The sequence below is a fragment of the Sabethes cyaneus genome, chromosome 2 (assembly GCF_943734655.1).
Source record: "Sabethes cyaneus chromosome 2, idSabCyanKW18_F2, whole genome shotgun sequence".
NCBI classification, from domain to species: Eukaryota; Metazoa; Arthropoda; class Insecta; order Diptera; family Culicidae; genus Sabethes; species Sabethes cyaneus.
The window spans coordinates 6,142,498-6,156,939 of record NC_071354.1 but is presented as its reverse complement, the minus strand read 5'-3'; the positions used below and the strand labels follow the sequence as shown (position 1 = coordinate 6,156,939).

Genomic DNA, 14,442 nt, shown 5'->3' with positions numbered 1-14,442 from the left:
TTTATTGACAGACCGTTTGGGTATAAAACCGTGTTGATTCGCGGATATATACTTTTTGCAGCATTGAGAAGTAGTTTACACACTATAATTTCAAACAATTTTGAAACGGCTGAAAGACTCGTTTGAAAACTGGTATCATGAACGACTGCATCCGACACGAGGAAATCTAGCTTGTAAAGCTGAGCCGATAAATTTATCTCACAAAGGCTGTGCTAAAAAAACTAAACAACGACCACAATAAAGTCCACAAAATATCGATTTATTTCCCAAGAGCTGGTTGTACTCCACTTTTCAGATACGACACAGCCAGTAAAGAACTATTCGATCGCCAATTCAAAACGATAAGCGGTATATAAATCTACGACAGACACACAGAGTTGCAGGATAAGCCATCACCTTGCCTAAACACTCACCGCGTCCCAAAGGAACTCAAGAGTGTCCCCGAGATGCGCACAAAACACATCCAACTCGATCCAATGTAGCTTTGATCTGTCGCATCAGTTGTCCGGAAAATCTTGAAAATAGCTGCTCTCGATCGACGGTATCGTATGCTGCTTGGAAGTCAATAAAGATGTGCTGCGTGTTTGCGACGTTTCTGCAAAATCTGTCGGATGGATGATGAAAATTTACCCGTTGCTGCGCGATCCCCCATTATGCCTGGCTGATAATTCCCTTCGAAACCTTATGCCACCGGTGAAATTTGGTTGAAAATAACCCAGTGTAGAGCCGCTGCTGGTTCCTTGCTCGTCAGTATTTGGTCAAGTGAATATCAGAAAAGTTTTCTTATCAAATTTAGCAGATACGTTTTGAGCGCTAGCGCCTCTCATTTGATACTAAAATAATTAAAACCCGATACAGTATTTTGGTTAAAATCAACCGATATTCCGTCGTACCACCTTTGGATCCTATCAGCCAATAACTGCCTGCATTCGGACTTTTTCTAATGTGGGAATCTTATTTGAATTTAATGAACCATCACATAAGTTTGCTCAAAAATTGTATAGTGTTAGCTTCTTAAAAAATCGACCAGAAATATTCAATAAGACAATCCATGTCAGTTGACACATTATACTCGCGTACTCAACATCACTGCGTGCTAAACCATTGTTTGAAGAAATGGTAATATCTGGGTCTAATTCTCCACTAAGGTGTTTGAACAAATCAAACAGTCAATTTGCCTTTGCAAGTATCTTTTCAACATGGCGAATGAAGTTAAGCTCGCTATCTATTTCTACTATAACATCACATACACAAGTAAAGGTCCAAGATGGCTCCCCTGGGGCACACCAGACTAAACTATCCATTATGACGGTTGTTTAACCCATCAAGCCCCAAACTTTTTCCAACAGAGCTAAAAAGCTGAAACTTTCAGGAAAGCTTTGTTTTAGATTAACTGAAAAAAACCGTGGAGATGCATTGTTAATTTTGTCCCTTTGTCCCACAGCGTTATCCTGAAAAAATGCAAAAGCAGGGGCTTACAGGGGGTGGTGGGATGGAATGCAGTTTTTAAATAGCTTTGTCATTGCAGAGAGCTTAGAACATTAGATTCGAATCCAGAAATACTGTCGTTGACGTTCCCGCTTTTACCGGTTTCGCCTTTTTCATCCGAGGGCTAAGTTACTAGTTACTAGAGCTGACTGGATATTACCAAAACCATATTATGTTTACACAGCTGTAATTTTGTTATATGTAACATCTAAGGATCTGGGAGCATCTAACATCTGGGAGGAAATGGGTTAAAACAGTGATGGCCAAACTGCAGCCTATGAGCCACATGCGGCTCTTGAATATGGTCCTTGCGGCCCGCGGACTGGTTTGATGGATGGTGGACGAGAACTATAGGTTGAATTTATTAATATCACAAGTGATTCCGGGTCACGCTTCTAGTTCGTTGCCGTCTACGGTTACCGTCCGAAGGAGGGGAGCCTCTTCCTTTCAGGTATTTGATTCTCAATGCTTTGATTCTTAGCCCACTTTCAATCTGGCGTAAAGTGCTTGATATCAAAGTCTCTTCAGCGTAGCCTAGGAGTAGGTGAAAATTATACCTCTCGTTTCGATGCCCACTCGTCGGAACACACCTTTAGGAGCGATATTGAACAGCATGCAGGATAAGCCGTCACCTTGTCTAAACACTGGCCTCGTCCCGAAGGAACTCGAGAGTTTCCATGAGATGCTCACAAAATACATCACTCGATCCAATACAGCTCTGATCAGTCACATCAGTTTGTCTGGAAAACCGTGTGCGTGCATTATCTGCCATCTGCCATCTGCCATCAGTTTTCTAAGTCATTTTTTCCTCTTCACAGCTATCACTTTATGACCATATGGTCGCTTTCCCGCAGAAAGCTTTTGTTTCACTAGGTTTACCGACAACAAGTTAGTCTCCAGTAAACAGCAATACGGAATAGCCCGTTGTTCCAAAGGAATTTACGCCAATGGACATTATTCCAAACAGCGTTATGCCAAATGACTTGGTATAAAGTCATAAAGGGTACCCCCCTCGGTACCATCAGCATCTCGGTGTCGGTGTCATGACATCACCTTCACCCGGCTTTGCCCGTTGCAACCGCTGCTGAGGCTGGAGAAGAAGACGGCAAGGTTTCGTTTGCTGAACATAGAACGGACGGCCGGCGGTGAGGTCAAGCTTTTAGCGCGTTTTCTATTGCCCAAGTGCTATCTCTTGGCTTAATACTCAAGAATAGTGTCGATACCGGGCGCTTTTACATCAAGCGTAACAATTCAATTGCAAAATAACGCAGAAAATTTTGGTGCTATTGCTTGCGTCGGCATATCTAAAAGAGAATGGTTTTCGTTACATTTGGTTTACTATCGCTATCGCAGACATGCAAAAAAGGCAGACTTGTTCGGTCATCGAAAAGCAAATTTCTAAATAAGAAAGGCTTGCTCGTTCCTCGGAAACTCCACTTCATGCAAACCTCGCTGTTATTGCTGGTTTCACCATTAGGTGACGAATTGCTCTACATTCATACGTTCTACGTCAAACCTGCACCCGTACAATTAGGGTCGTTTTTCACGTGGAGCCATGGTTCCGCGAAAACGAATACATCGTAGTCGCAATTAGTGAGCATTAGCCGCAAAATCGATTTGTTTTGGTATGCAAGCCACTCACGTTCTGGTTGTAAACCGAAAATAGCATTCTAGAGGTTGCATTCTAGAGCACCGCACCGAAATGACAGGCGAACCCGGGTTGTATTGGTTTGATTGCATAGTCTTGGAGATTTTGCAACAGATATTAGAGATGATGGAAAAGTTAGATTGTAATCAATACGAGAATCAGATATATTTCTTCTGATAATGCAAAGATATTTGCTAATTTGCTGTTTTTAGACCATTTCGAACACAGTTTACAAAGGTGGCCCGTAACAATGGATTTGGTATTGGTAACTTCCTATTCAACCCAATTAATTTTCCTGAGTAGTTGTCTTCAAATTGAATATTTTTGGGTCTGCATAAATTTGTGTGATCGATCGCTGTACGTTGCGGCTATATACATCCCTCCGAACTCTGCCTCTGAAATATACTCTGTGCACGCTAAGGCTATGCAGTCTATGACAGATCGATCTTTGGATACTGACACTGTCCTATCAATAGGAGACTTAAATCTTACCTAACCAACCAACCTAACTTACGCTGGCAGTTTGACGATGATATCGAAGGTCTCATTCCCTGCAATATGTCAACTGAACCCGAACATGTCACAGTCGAAGGCATGCTAACTGCGGGATAAAGACAAGTGTGCAACTTCGCCAACTTGACTAACAGACTTGTTGACCTTGCTTTGGTCAACCATCCCGAGCACATAGATCTCATCACTCCGCGGACTCCGCTGTTACCAGTTGATGTTCACCATGCACCGTTTATTTTACTATTGAACGAGAACACTGACAATTTTATCCCACCTGACGATCGAGACGATTCTCTCATTCCTGACTTTCGTGCGTACGATTACAGTATACTAAACAGTACATTGGAGATGATCAACTGGTCGCCTTCACTTATCAACAGTTCTCTAGACTAGATGAAGCGCTAAGTGTATTCTATAGCACACTCCATGGAATCATTAGAGATCTCGTTCCACACAGAAGACGCCGCACATCCAACTCTCTCTTTACCAGTGGACTTCGGAACTGCGCAACTTACTTCGTAAATCTCGGAAACGATTCTTTCTCTCCAAGTCAGAAACGGATCGATCATCCCTTCGTCAGGCTGAATCGACTTATCAAGAAACATTAAAAACAACTTACGACAATTACATCTCAAGCATCCAGTCCAGCGTCAAACAAAACCCTGCACGTTTCTGGGATTATATCAGGAAGCTGAAAAAGAGCGACTGCATTCCTAATCCCGTACACTACGATGGCACCGACGACGCTTGCACAAGCAGGGACGTTGCTGAACTCTTCGCATCGTTCTTCGAAACCGTGTATAACAGAGCAGCGTCAGTGCAGAATGTCAACTGTTTTGCCCATATACAAGCACACGACTTCAATCTCCCCACCTTTCAAATATCCAGAAACAATGTCATCGCCGCTCTTGAAGACCTGGACACTGACAAAGGGTCAGGTACGGACGACATTCCTCCAGTGCTTTTAAAAAACTGTGCTGATAGTCTGGCGGAACCGATTGCACTGATTTTCAATCGTTCACTCCGGGAAAGGTTTTTCCCGTCTGCTTGGAAATCGGCCTATATTGTTCCAATTTACAAATCAGGAAATCGTAGCTGTGTGTCTAACTACCGTGGTGTCTCGCTACTTTGTTGCCTTAGTAAGGTATTAGAAAAACTAGTCCACAGCTCGCTATATAACGCAGTTGCACCAGTCATCTCTGAAACTCAGCACGGCTTCATGAGGAACCGGTCAACTACCACTAATCTGATGTGCTGCGTTACTACTTTATCCAGAGAAGTCGAAGCAAGACGACTGAGTGGACTCGGTATACATCGACTTTGCAAAAACTTTTGATACTGTTCCACACATTCTGGTTATCGCCAAGTTGAAGCAAATGGGTCTACCGAATTGGATTACAGAATGGCTCAGCTCATATCTGGCGGACCGCACGGCATACGTGGTAGTGAATTCTGCTCGCTCTCGAACGTTTCTCATTCCCTCCGGCGTACCCCAAGGAAGCGTACTTGGACCACTGCTGTTCAACATTTTCGATCTGGGTACATCTATGTCATCTCCTGTACTTTCGTTCGCCGATGATTTAAAAAATTTTCGAACAATACTGTCGGTTTCGGACTGCGTGGCACTGCAGGAGGACTTAAACAAACTATTAATTTGGTGCGACAGCAATGGCATGCGCGTCAACTACAAGAAATGCAAAATAGTAACATTCACTCGAAGCAATAATGCTCTACTCCATCAATACTCATTGGGGTTAGACATTGTAGATCGCGTTTATTCAAAATGCGACTTAGGCGTCACAATTGACTCGAAAGTCAGACTCAGCGAGCACACCGGAATTATCACCGCGAAGGCATTCACCACACTAGGATACATTCGTCGTAATGCTTCCAGCTTTAGCGACATTTACGCACTCAAAACGTTGTATTGCGCGTTGGTGCGTAGCATCTTGGAGTACGCGTCTGTCGTTTGGTGCCCGCATCAGGTTACGCAAACCCTTGTAATCGAACGAGTACAGAAAAAAATTTTACGTTTTGCTCTACGCAATTTGCCCTGGAACGATTCGATCAATCTTCCTCATTATCAAGCTCGATGACAGCTGATCAAACTCGATTTACTGTCGGGTAGGCGTACCAATCAACAAAGAATGTTCGTTTTTGACCTAATGCAGGGAAACATTGACTGTCCAGCATTATTAGAACAGGTGCCAATCAACGTACCTCCTCGTCGGTTTCGCGATACGCAGTTACTTGCAATACCTTTCCACCGGACGCACTTTGGACTTTGGACTCTGTTGGTGAAATTTTTGACTTCGACATGCCAAAATCACTTTTTAAAAAACGAATCAGCGAAATTACACAGTAAAACATAGTTTATAAGCATATTCAGTCTGTACGATTTTTTTATCGAAAGCGGTGTTAAATAAAATAAAATTAAATAAAATAAAATTTAATTAAATAAATCGGTTCAGCCATCTCGGAGAAACGTACGACTAATTGACACTTGGTAAAAACACATTTTTAAGCATAACTTTTGAACTGCTTATTGATTTTCAGCAAAACTTTCTCAAAAACTTTGCAGTAGCAAGACGTTTCATTTAATACTAAAATTGTTGACATCGGCTGGGTGGTTCCGGAGAAATCGTGTCACGTGATTTTCACATTTTTGCTTATAACTTTAAAACTTTTAAAAAAAAAATTCAATAGTGATCTTCAAGGCAGTAACACCTTTTAAGGGGGCATAGTACTTTTTTCACCATATTTTTTGCCTAATTTCAAATATTTTATTCTCGATAACGCGAAAAGCGAATCGATTCGAGTTTTTTGCATTCCAAACATTGCACTTTATACTAATATTTACAATTTTGTTTGCATATGTGAACCTCTTCCCCTCTCCCCTACAGCTCCTTGAACATGATCGTTCGAAAAAAACATGATTTGCGGTACCATGGATTGGCGCTGGGGGTCTTATCCGAATTGAAAAATTCCAGAACGACATGAAAGTATATTAAATTATCTGGTGTTTGACCCATCCTTTTTTAAAATTCGAACGCATAACAAAATGGCGGACATTCAAACATAAAAGTAAGGTTTTTAGTCGACAAAATTGACTTTAAACATTTCTAAAAACTACAAAATTTGAAATATTGAAAAAAGGATGGGTCAAACACTAAATAATTTTGTTGGCTTTGAAACAAAAAAAGAATCATGAGAATTGTTTGAGCCATTCTTGAGATATTTATGGTACCGACTTTCAAAACCTGGTTTCGAGAAAAACGACGTTGAAGTTTTTATTCGCTGTGTAATCGCTCCAGACATGCGCGGTAAAAATAGCTGTAACTTTGTCAATTTTTAAAATTCATCGAAATCACTTGAAACACATATAATCAAAATGTCAATCTTTCGAAATAATCAATAAAAAAAGTTTCGATTTTTTTAAGTTGAAAATGCCCCCTTAAGAAGTGACAGGAGAATATTTCAGGTTTGAAAACTTGATTATTTCTTTTCTTGATTAATTTAGATAATTTCTTTTGCTAATTAATTAAAAATACAGGGATACCTCGATATAAGACAATTTATAATTTTTAAAAGTTGTCTTACATCGAAATTGTCTTATATCGAAACATGTTTTTTTCAAAAAAAAAATTGCATTAGCGGTCGCAAGTTTTGCTCTGTGTTATGTGTTTACGGTTTTTGAACTATTTTTTATTGTTTAAACTATTAGTTTTTTACTATTTTTGGGGTTATTTTGAAATAATGAACATCTTCATGGCACCGATTTCAGAATGGAAAATCAGATCTGGTATCGTTATCAGCTATGTCAAAGGGATTTGTTTCGATATAAGACAAAATTGTCTTATATCGAATTGTCTTATATCGAGGTTGTTTTATAACGAGGCTGTCTTATATCGAGGTATACCTGTATGTTCATAAAACTAGTGCAATATAGTTTTTGTAAATTGCAGTAACTATTTCCTGAGCAACAGCAAAATAAGCATCAATTCAATCAATAAGCATTTGCAGCGCCACTCTCCCTTAATTTGCCTACCTTCATTCAAAGTATATCCGGTGTGATATGAATTCCCCAGATGCATTACAACAAAGCTTTTTAAGGGATCGGCCTTCTAACGGGGAAAACCCTCATTCACAACATAAGGTTTAATTTTGTTTTGCTTTGTTTAAGGGGAAACCGAAAGTGGCTCAAAGATGGCTGGGTAAATGGCTACCATTTGAAGCATGTATTGTTTTGCGCCTTAAAAATGCATCTGTATTGGCAGAGCACGCTTTCGCCACGTAATCAGTGCTTCCAGTGCTGTTATAATTTCCTAAAACTTGTAATTCAATTTATCAATCTGCTATGTATCAATAAACGCTCAGCAAAACATAATTGCTAATGGAAAATAAATTTAACTGATCATATCGATCATTACGTGTTTATAAAAGCGACCAATGTATAATTTGGAATTAGTTCATAGACATTTGGTTGCGCACATATTTCGTTGAACTAGCGATTTCCGAAAAAGCAGCAACACAGTATCAAACTTTCGTCACATCAATGAGCTTTTAAAGAGCTTTCAACTTTCGCCGCATCGATGAGCTTATCGCAATCCGATGCAAGCGGATTAATTAAACATCCTAGTGATCCTACGCATTATTCAGTTGCTGCTGTTAATTTTGATTGAATCGGAATGCCTTGATAAAGAAAACAAACCCTTTTTCGGGATGTTTGTAGTCAGTGCAGTTGGCTGCGGATCAGCTGTTTATGTTTGCAAGCTCCGCTATTTGACATATATTACCAATACTAATGCAACATTCAAATAAACGTTTAGGTTTTTAACGAACACATGAGATGTACAGTACAGTGTTTGTCGCACTAACACAATAACGTTAGCCACTTTCGGTTCCGTAGGTAGCAAACGCGCTAAATAAAATAAAAGGGACATATTATCGTCTGCCACTACTTGCCGCCTATCTCGCTTTGCCAATCATCATCATATCATTAGGACGTTTGCCTGTTTTCACACTGTCTGGACGAAGCATCAAAATAGGCGGACCGATGCTCACAACCATGGAATTACCAACGATGCCAGTCGTTATCTAGAGCTAGAACGTGCGCGTTTTATTTTCTATAGCTTTAAGTTCGCGGATTCCCCTCTTCCAGGAGGATCCACGGCGGTCCCGTACGCAGAGACTGCATTTATGGTGACAGCGGTGGGATCTGACGTCTTGATGAACGAGATAGATAGCGAAAACAAAACAGAATAATATCGGCGGGCAGTAGATGTCGACCAGCAGACGCCGATGGGTGGCATCGATCATTGGATCTAATTGTCCCCAGCAGGTAGCAGGCAACAACAATAGCTGTACTGTATCGCCAATGCGCGCTGATGAAAAAACGGATTCGATCATTTGCTTCCTTTCAAGATGAATGAGCTCATGCTGTGGGGTTTCCCCGGTATTGATATCTCTGGGATTTCCCCAATTCAAGGAGTGTTTTATTGGGGTTTTTCCTCTCCGCTATTGCACGTTTAGATAGGATTCTTTTTCCAACTCGTCAAGTAAGGTAGCAAAATCCCGGAGGAAAATCCATTCTCTTTAATTATATACTTATATGTGGGCAACTATAGGGGAGAGTGGCGTTGCACATTGTTTTTTTTTTTTTGGTTAACTTTGCCATCCGATAATGATGATACCTAAACACAGATTTGAAAATGCATTACGTCGAAATATTCTTAAAGAACAAGTTTACCGTGAAAATTGGTGCACTAATCATTCGTATTTGGGTAATCGACACGACAGATCAGGAAGAGCTTTCAGCTCCGAAGGCCACCCATTTAGCATGAAGTTATTTGGCATAACATCATTTCCCAAAATCATAAGGGGCCATTCGGACGGCCGAGACAGCGAGTCGGCCGCAGGGACAACCTCGCGCAGAAATGACCTCTTTCAAGGCTTATCAGATTTACTAGGTTTACCGACTACAAGTTAGTTTTCCTTAGTCCTCACCTAGATTAGTCTCTAGAAAAACAACAATGCGGTGAAGCCGCATTGTCTGTTACTGTCTCTTGTTAGCCTAAAGCCCGTTATGCGAAAAGGATTTATGCCAAATGGCGTTACGCTAAACAACGTTATGCCAAATGACTTTATGCCATATGGTACCCCTTCGGTACCATCAGCTCTCCCCTCGTTATTTGTACTTGGCCCATCGATACGACGGTCAGACAAAAGCTTCCGGTGCCGGTGTCATAACAATTCACAACACCTTCTCTCGTCTTTGATAGAGAGATGAAGAAGACGGCAAGGTTTCATTTGCTGAAGGCAGAAAGGGCAGCGGTGAGATCAAGCTTTTGACCCGTTTACTATTTCCCAAGAGATAGTAAGGGTTGGTTCACGAATGGATTCAGTACTGGACACCTTGAGATCAACCTTTTCAGTTACAAAATGGTGTAACAAATTTTGGAGAATGATTTTCATTACATTTTGCTTACTATCGCTATTGTAGACAGGTAAAAAAAGAAGTCTTATTCGGACGTCGAAAAGCCAACTCCCAAAGAAGCAAGGGTTGCTCGTTCCTCGTAAATTCAAGTTCCCGCAAACCTCGCTGTCATTGCTGGTTTCAGAATTAACTAAGTGACGAATTCAATCCTGCGCCCGTTACACTAGGGTGGAGCCATGTTTCCTTGAAAATGAATACATCGTGGTCTCAATTAGTTAGCACATTACCCACAAAATCGATTTTTTTGGTACGCAAGCCACTCACGTTCTGGTTGTGAACCGAAAAAAGACGATCGGCGGATCGGCGGCATTGATTGGATAACATGCTATAAAAGCCCATCAACGCTCTCTGGATCACAATACCGGGATGAAAGACGAACTCAGGCCGCATCGATTTGGCTATACCGCTACCGCATAGTATCGGTGATTTTCCAACAGATAGTAGAGATGATGGAAAAGTTTGATTGTAATTAAACTACGACAAACAGATACATTTGCCTCCAAAGACTGTATTAGAGTCTTACGGAACCATTTTAATCGAACAGCTAACTGCATTTGTCCTATGAAAACTCATTATCCCGGTTGGTCTGTCGCTGTCCATTCGTCTGCGCTTAGCAAACGTTAACATGACAGGACATGACATGACAATGACATATGCAGATTTCAAATTAGACCAGATCGTAACAGTAAAGTAAGTCGCATAGATTGCATAGTGGCCTGACCACTGTTCTCGGTTAAGCACGTCATACTAAATTTTACTTTCGAAGTTCTTGCTGCTTAAATAACATACCGAATAAACTTCGTTACAAAAACATAACAGCATGTCGAAATCTCACGACAAAACACTATTTTATTGTGACGGACAAACAAAAGTAGTCAAACAATTGATAAAAACTTAAGCTTCAATTTAAACAAATTGAGGTCTCCAGTTTTCCTAGAAAACTCCAAGCGAAACTCTCTGAACCAAGTATCGTAGAACAAAGATTTTTTTATGGAAGCAAGAAAAATTTTTCACATTCTAGGAAAAATATTGTTTGGAAAAAATTTTCATTAAAATTTTCCACGTTGGTGGAAAACTCCAAAGAAATTTTTTTTTCTTAAAAATCACAATAACGTTAATTTTCGGTTCCTGAGTCATGACCGGACAACAAATGATTAACGCTATCGTGTCACCGACACACTTCAGAATAAATGCCATTGTCCCAAAGCATCCCAGTACATTTCAATAAGCTTCCACTCGTTCGTCGAACTTATCCCAGTGCAATGCTTGCCACCACGGCTATCAAAATCAAAGCAGTATTGATGATGTTGGATAGATTTCTTCGCCCTCGGCTCTCGGACGCATAAAACGAAGGCAATAAATATCCGTGCCGTGCGACTAATCCGGCTTCAACGTCCAAATGCACGGAATGGACAGATCACAGTAGCTTACGGTTATACGGAACAGAATTCAAATCCCTGCAATAAATCGCTGTCATCGCACATTTCTGCGCTTGCTACGACACAAATCCTGCTCGCCATCATCCCGCCCCCCTTGGGAAAAATGGTCCGAAGTTAACGACAAGCGGCAAGCTTGCCTAGCCAGGGATTTCCCGGAGGGAAGCTTCAACCTTTTCGGTGCACCTTTTTAGTCGGTTGAACGACGACGACGACGACGACGTCGGCGTCGACAACGTCGCACTTAGTATCGAAGGCGTGAATGCAATTCGACCGTCGTGGGTGGGAAGAAATGTCTTCGTCGTCCACCCACCGGCCTGGTCCCTGGCCTGGCACGGAAGACGTTTCGCCATTAGCTTTTACTGCTCCGGTTATTCTGTTAGTGCAAAAATCTTACGAAAGGCTGAAATACTCACCAGATGAAATCCTTGCAGTGCGAACAGAACGTGGGCTGCTTGAAGAAGCGCGGAATGAAGCGATGATCTTTGACATTATAGACATTCTTCTTCTTCAGCGCACCCTTCCGGCCTCGGTTGCGCATGGCGAACTTGTTCTCGCCTTCCGGCATCTCGTCCAGGGTGTTATCTTCGTCGGCCATGATGACGGCGAAACTAGTGCGGCCGATGCGATTTTAAGTTTCCTCGGCGTTCTTCCTCGTCGAACGGAACTTAGAACCCGCCACAGACAGACAGAAACACTATCAGAAGTAGGTAGCACTTTTCCTTTTGTTTTTCTTTTTTTTTTTCACCAATTTCTGAGACGTAAAATCAGTACAACCTGCTGTTGCTTCGGAATCTCGCTCGCGGTCAGCTGCTGGATCGAAGTTCACTGGGAGTGAGAACTGTGTGAGTGCTTTTCAGTGCGGCACAGGACGGCACACGCGACGGAATTCCCAGATCCTTTTCGCCTACTACTACTACTGCTACTGTTGTGAAAAGATGACGGATTGCTAGGATCAGCACGTGTGCTGCTGGGACACTCACCAACACTATGAAACACGCACTTTCCCACCGAGCAAGAGTACGTACTGCAAACTAACTGGCTGGCTGGCTGGCAAAATTTTCCGAAACCCACTGACTGGCTCGCACTGCTCAGCTCACGTGGATGGAAAAAGAGAGAGAATTTCTCCGCCAATTTTACCCTCCGGTTAATGTGTGCGTGTCAGTGCGAATTCTAGTTTATGGAAAATTCATCATGGAAAAATTGCGAATAGATTACGGGTGAAAAATTTGCATCTGCAAGTTGTTTTTTTGCACCGTTTAAAATGGATTAGAACTAACACTCAAAACCCCCGATTGAATGACCGTACCGTAGAGCTACGTTCACCAACAGGTGCCCTACAAAAGGAAAGAATTCCGTTCTGAATTGCGAAGAACCAAATAAAAGAACCGCAAAATGGGACCAACAAAGGAAGACTAAAAAGGGCGCTCGCGTAGGTTCTAAGCTATTTATCGACTGACCACAACTGACACACACACGATTATTATTAATTCAATTATGGTATTATCACATGTTTGCACTATACAAATCCCCCCGGGGGACAAGAGGGACGTATTAGTCACAAGCCGGACGGACAAAAATCGAATCTTTTGTGTGCTTTAGCGAGTACTATAGGGCAAATGTTCCGCGAATTTCTTCTCTCTCTTTCTACAAACCGCAAAAAAATCAAGCATATTATATTGCTACTATAAAAAGCACTCGTAACAATTTATTAAACAACGATGCACTGTTTCTTTTTGTTTCCCTTGTGAGAAATAAAAAAACAAAAAAAACACAGCCGTCTAGCTTCTCTCCGCGCACAGTTTCTATAGAGTGTCAGAGCATCAGCAAGCTTCAATCTTCTTCCCCGCTTCGATTCGCTCCCGCCGGACGTCGAAACTGAGCAAACCAAACCACCTTGACGAAAAGAAAGAACCACAAGCAAAGGCAGCCTTTTTCTACTCGTCGAACTTCACCGCTTCTTTGCCAGCTTAGCTTGTTTCAATCGCAGTTCAACCGATAGCAGCCCCAGGAAGTCTATCGGGACACACTGCTGGGATCAGCTGGTACCAGCCGCACTTCCCCCGCACTAACCCAGAAACTGGATGTTTTGGATTGTGGATTTCACAGCGAAAAAATTAACACTCACACACTAGATCATCTAGGCATCAGCCGAAGACGATGGCTACTTGGATAGTGAACGATACTCTAACAGAAGCGTCGTCGACGACAACGACGACGACGACGGCGGCGGTGACGGCAGCAGCAGCAAAAGCAGAGCCAAGCAGAAGCGAATTTTTCTACTATTTCAGCGCTTTTTAATTCTTCTTCCCTGTTCAGCTTAAGCCTAGTACTACTACTCGCGGCAGCGGAACGCGAACACGTTCGACCAAATCGACATTACAAATCAAAGTGACGGCAGCTGAGTGGACCGTGGAGCGTGTGACCCAATCCAGCTCCATCAGCTCCATCGAAAAAGACACAACACACAGGCAAAATCCCTTCAAACCCAAGTGAGCAAAATCTCAACGCTGCTGAGCTGCCCCTCTTTTCGGTCGGGGCAATATGACCCCAACTCGTACACACAATTATTGAGTTTCTAGAGGAAACTCTAGCGCGAGAGCGAATCGAATGTAGAGTCGAAAGAGAGAACGAGCTCATGAGCGAATGATTGGAAACAGAACCGGCGTGCCACTCCGTGCGCCCACACCGCCCCACATTTTACCAAACGAATTCAATCGATCCGTCGGCGTCGTGTGGAGTAGAGCAACTGAGTGCCAGTGCCGTAACTCCGTGAGTGCACGAGCTTTGGCGCGGTCCGGTCTCCTTTGCCTGTCCAGCCACGCTGCGCTGTGCCAGTCCGGTCCATTTGACATATGATGGAA

At 42.2% G+C, this 14,442-nt stretch overlaps 1 protein-coding gene across 7 annotated transcripts in view; it reads right to left on the bottom strand.

Moving 5' to 3' along the window:
• LOC128738468 (protein kinase C, brain isozyme) overlaps positions 1 to 13,922 on the bottom strand; it is a 212,907-nt gene extending 198,985 nt beyond the window's left edge. Inside the window, exons 1-2 of one of the 7 annotated variants that reach the window (XM_053833640.1) lie at positions 12,562 to 13,922; positions 11,995 to 12,406 (exon numbers count right to left, since the gene is read on the bottom strand). In XM_053833640.1, coding sequence (XP_053689615.1) covers positions 11,995 to 12,176 — 182 coding nt within the window. In that variant the 5' untranslated portion in view covers positions 12,177 to 12,406; positions 12,562 to 13,922. Of the gene's footprint in view, positions 1 to 11,994 lie in introns of all 7 variants that reach the window. The other 6 variants (XM_053833638.1, XM_053833637.1, XM_053833643.1 and 3 more) reach the window with 6 other exon arrangements.
• Between the last annotated feature and the right edge of the window lie 520 nt (positions 13,923 to 14,442).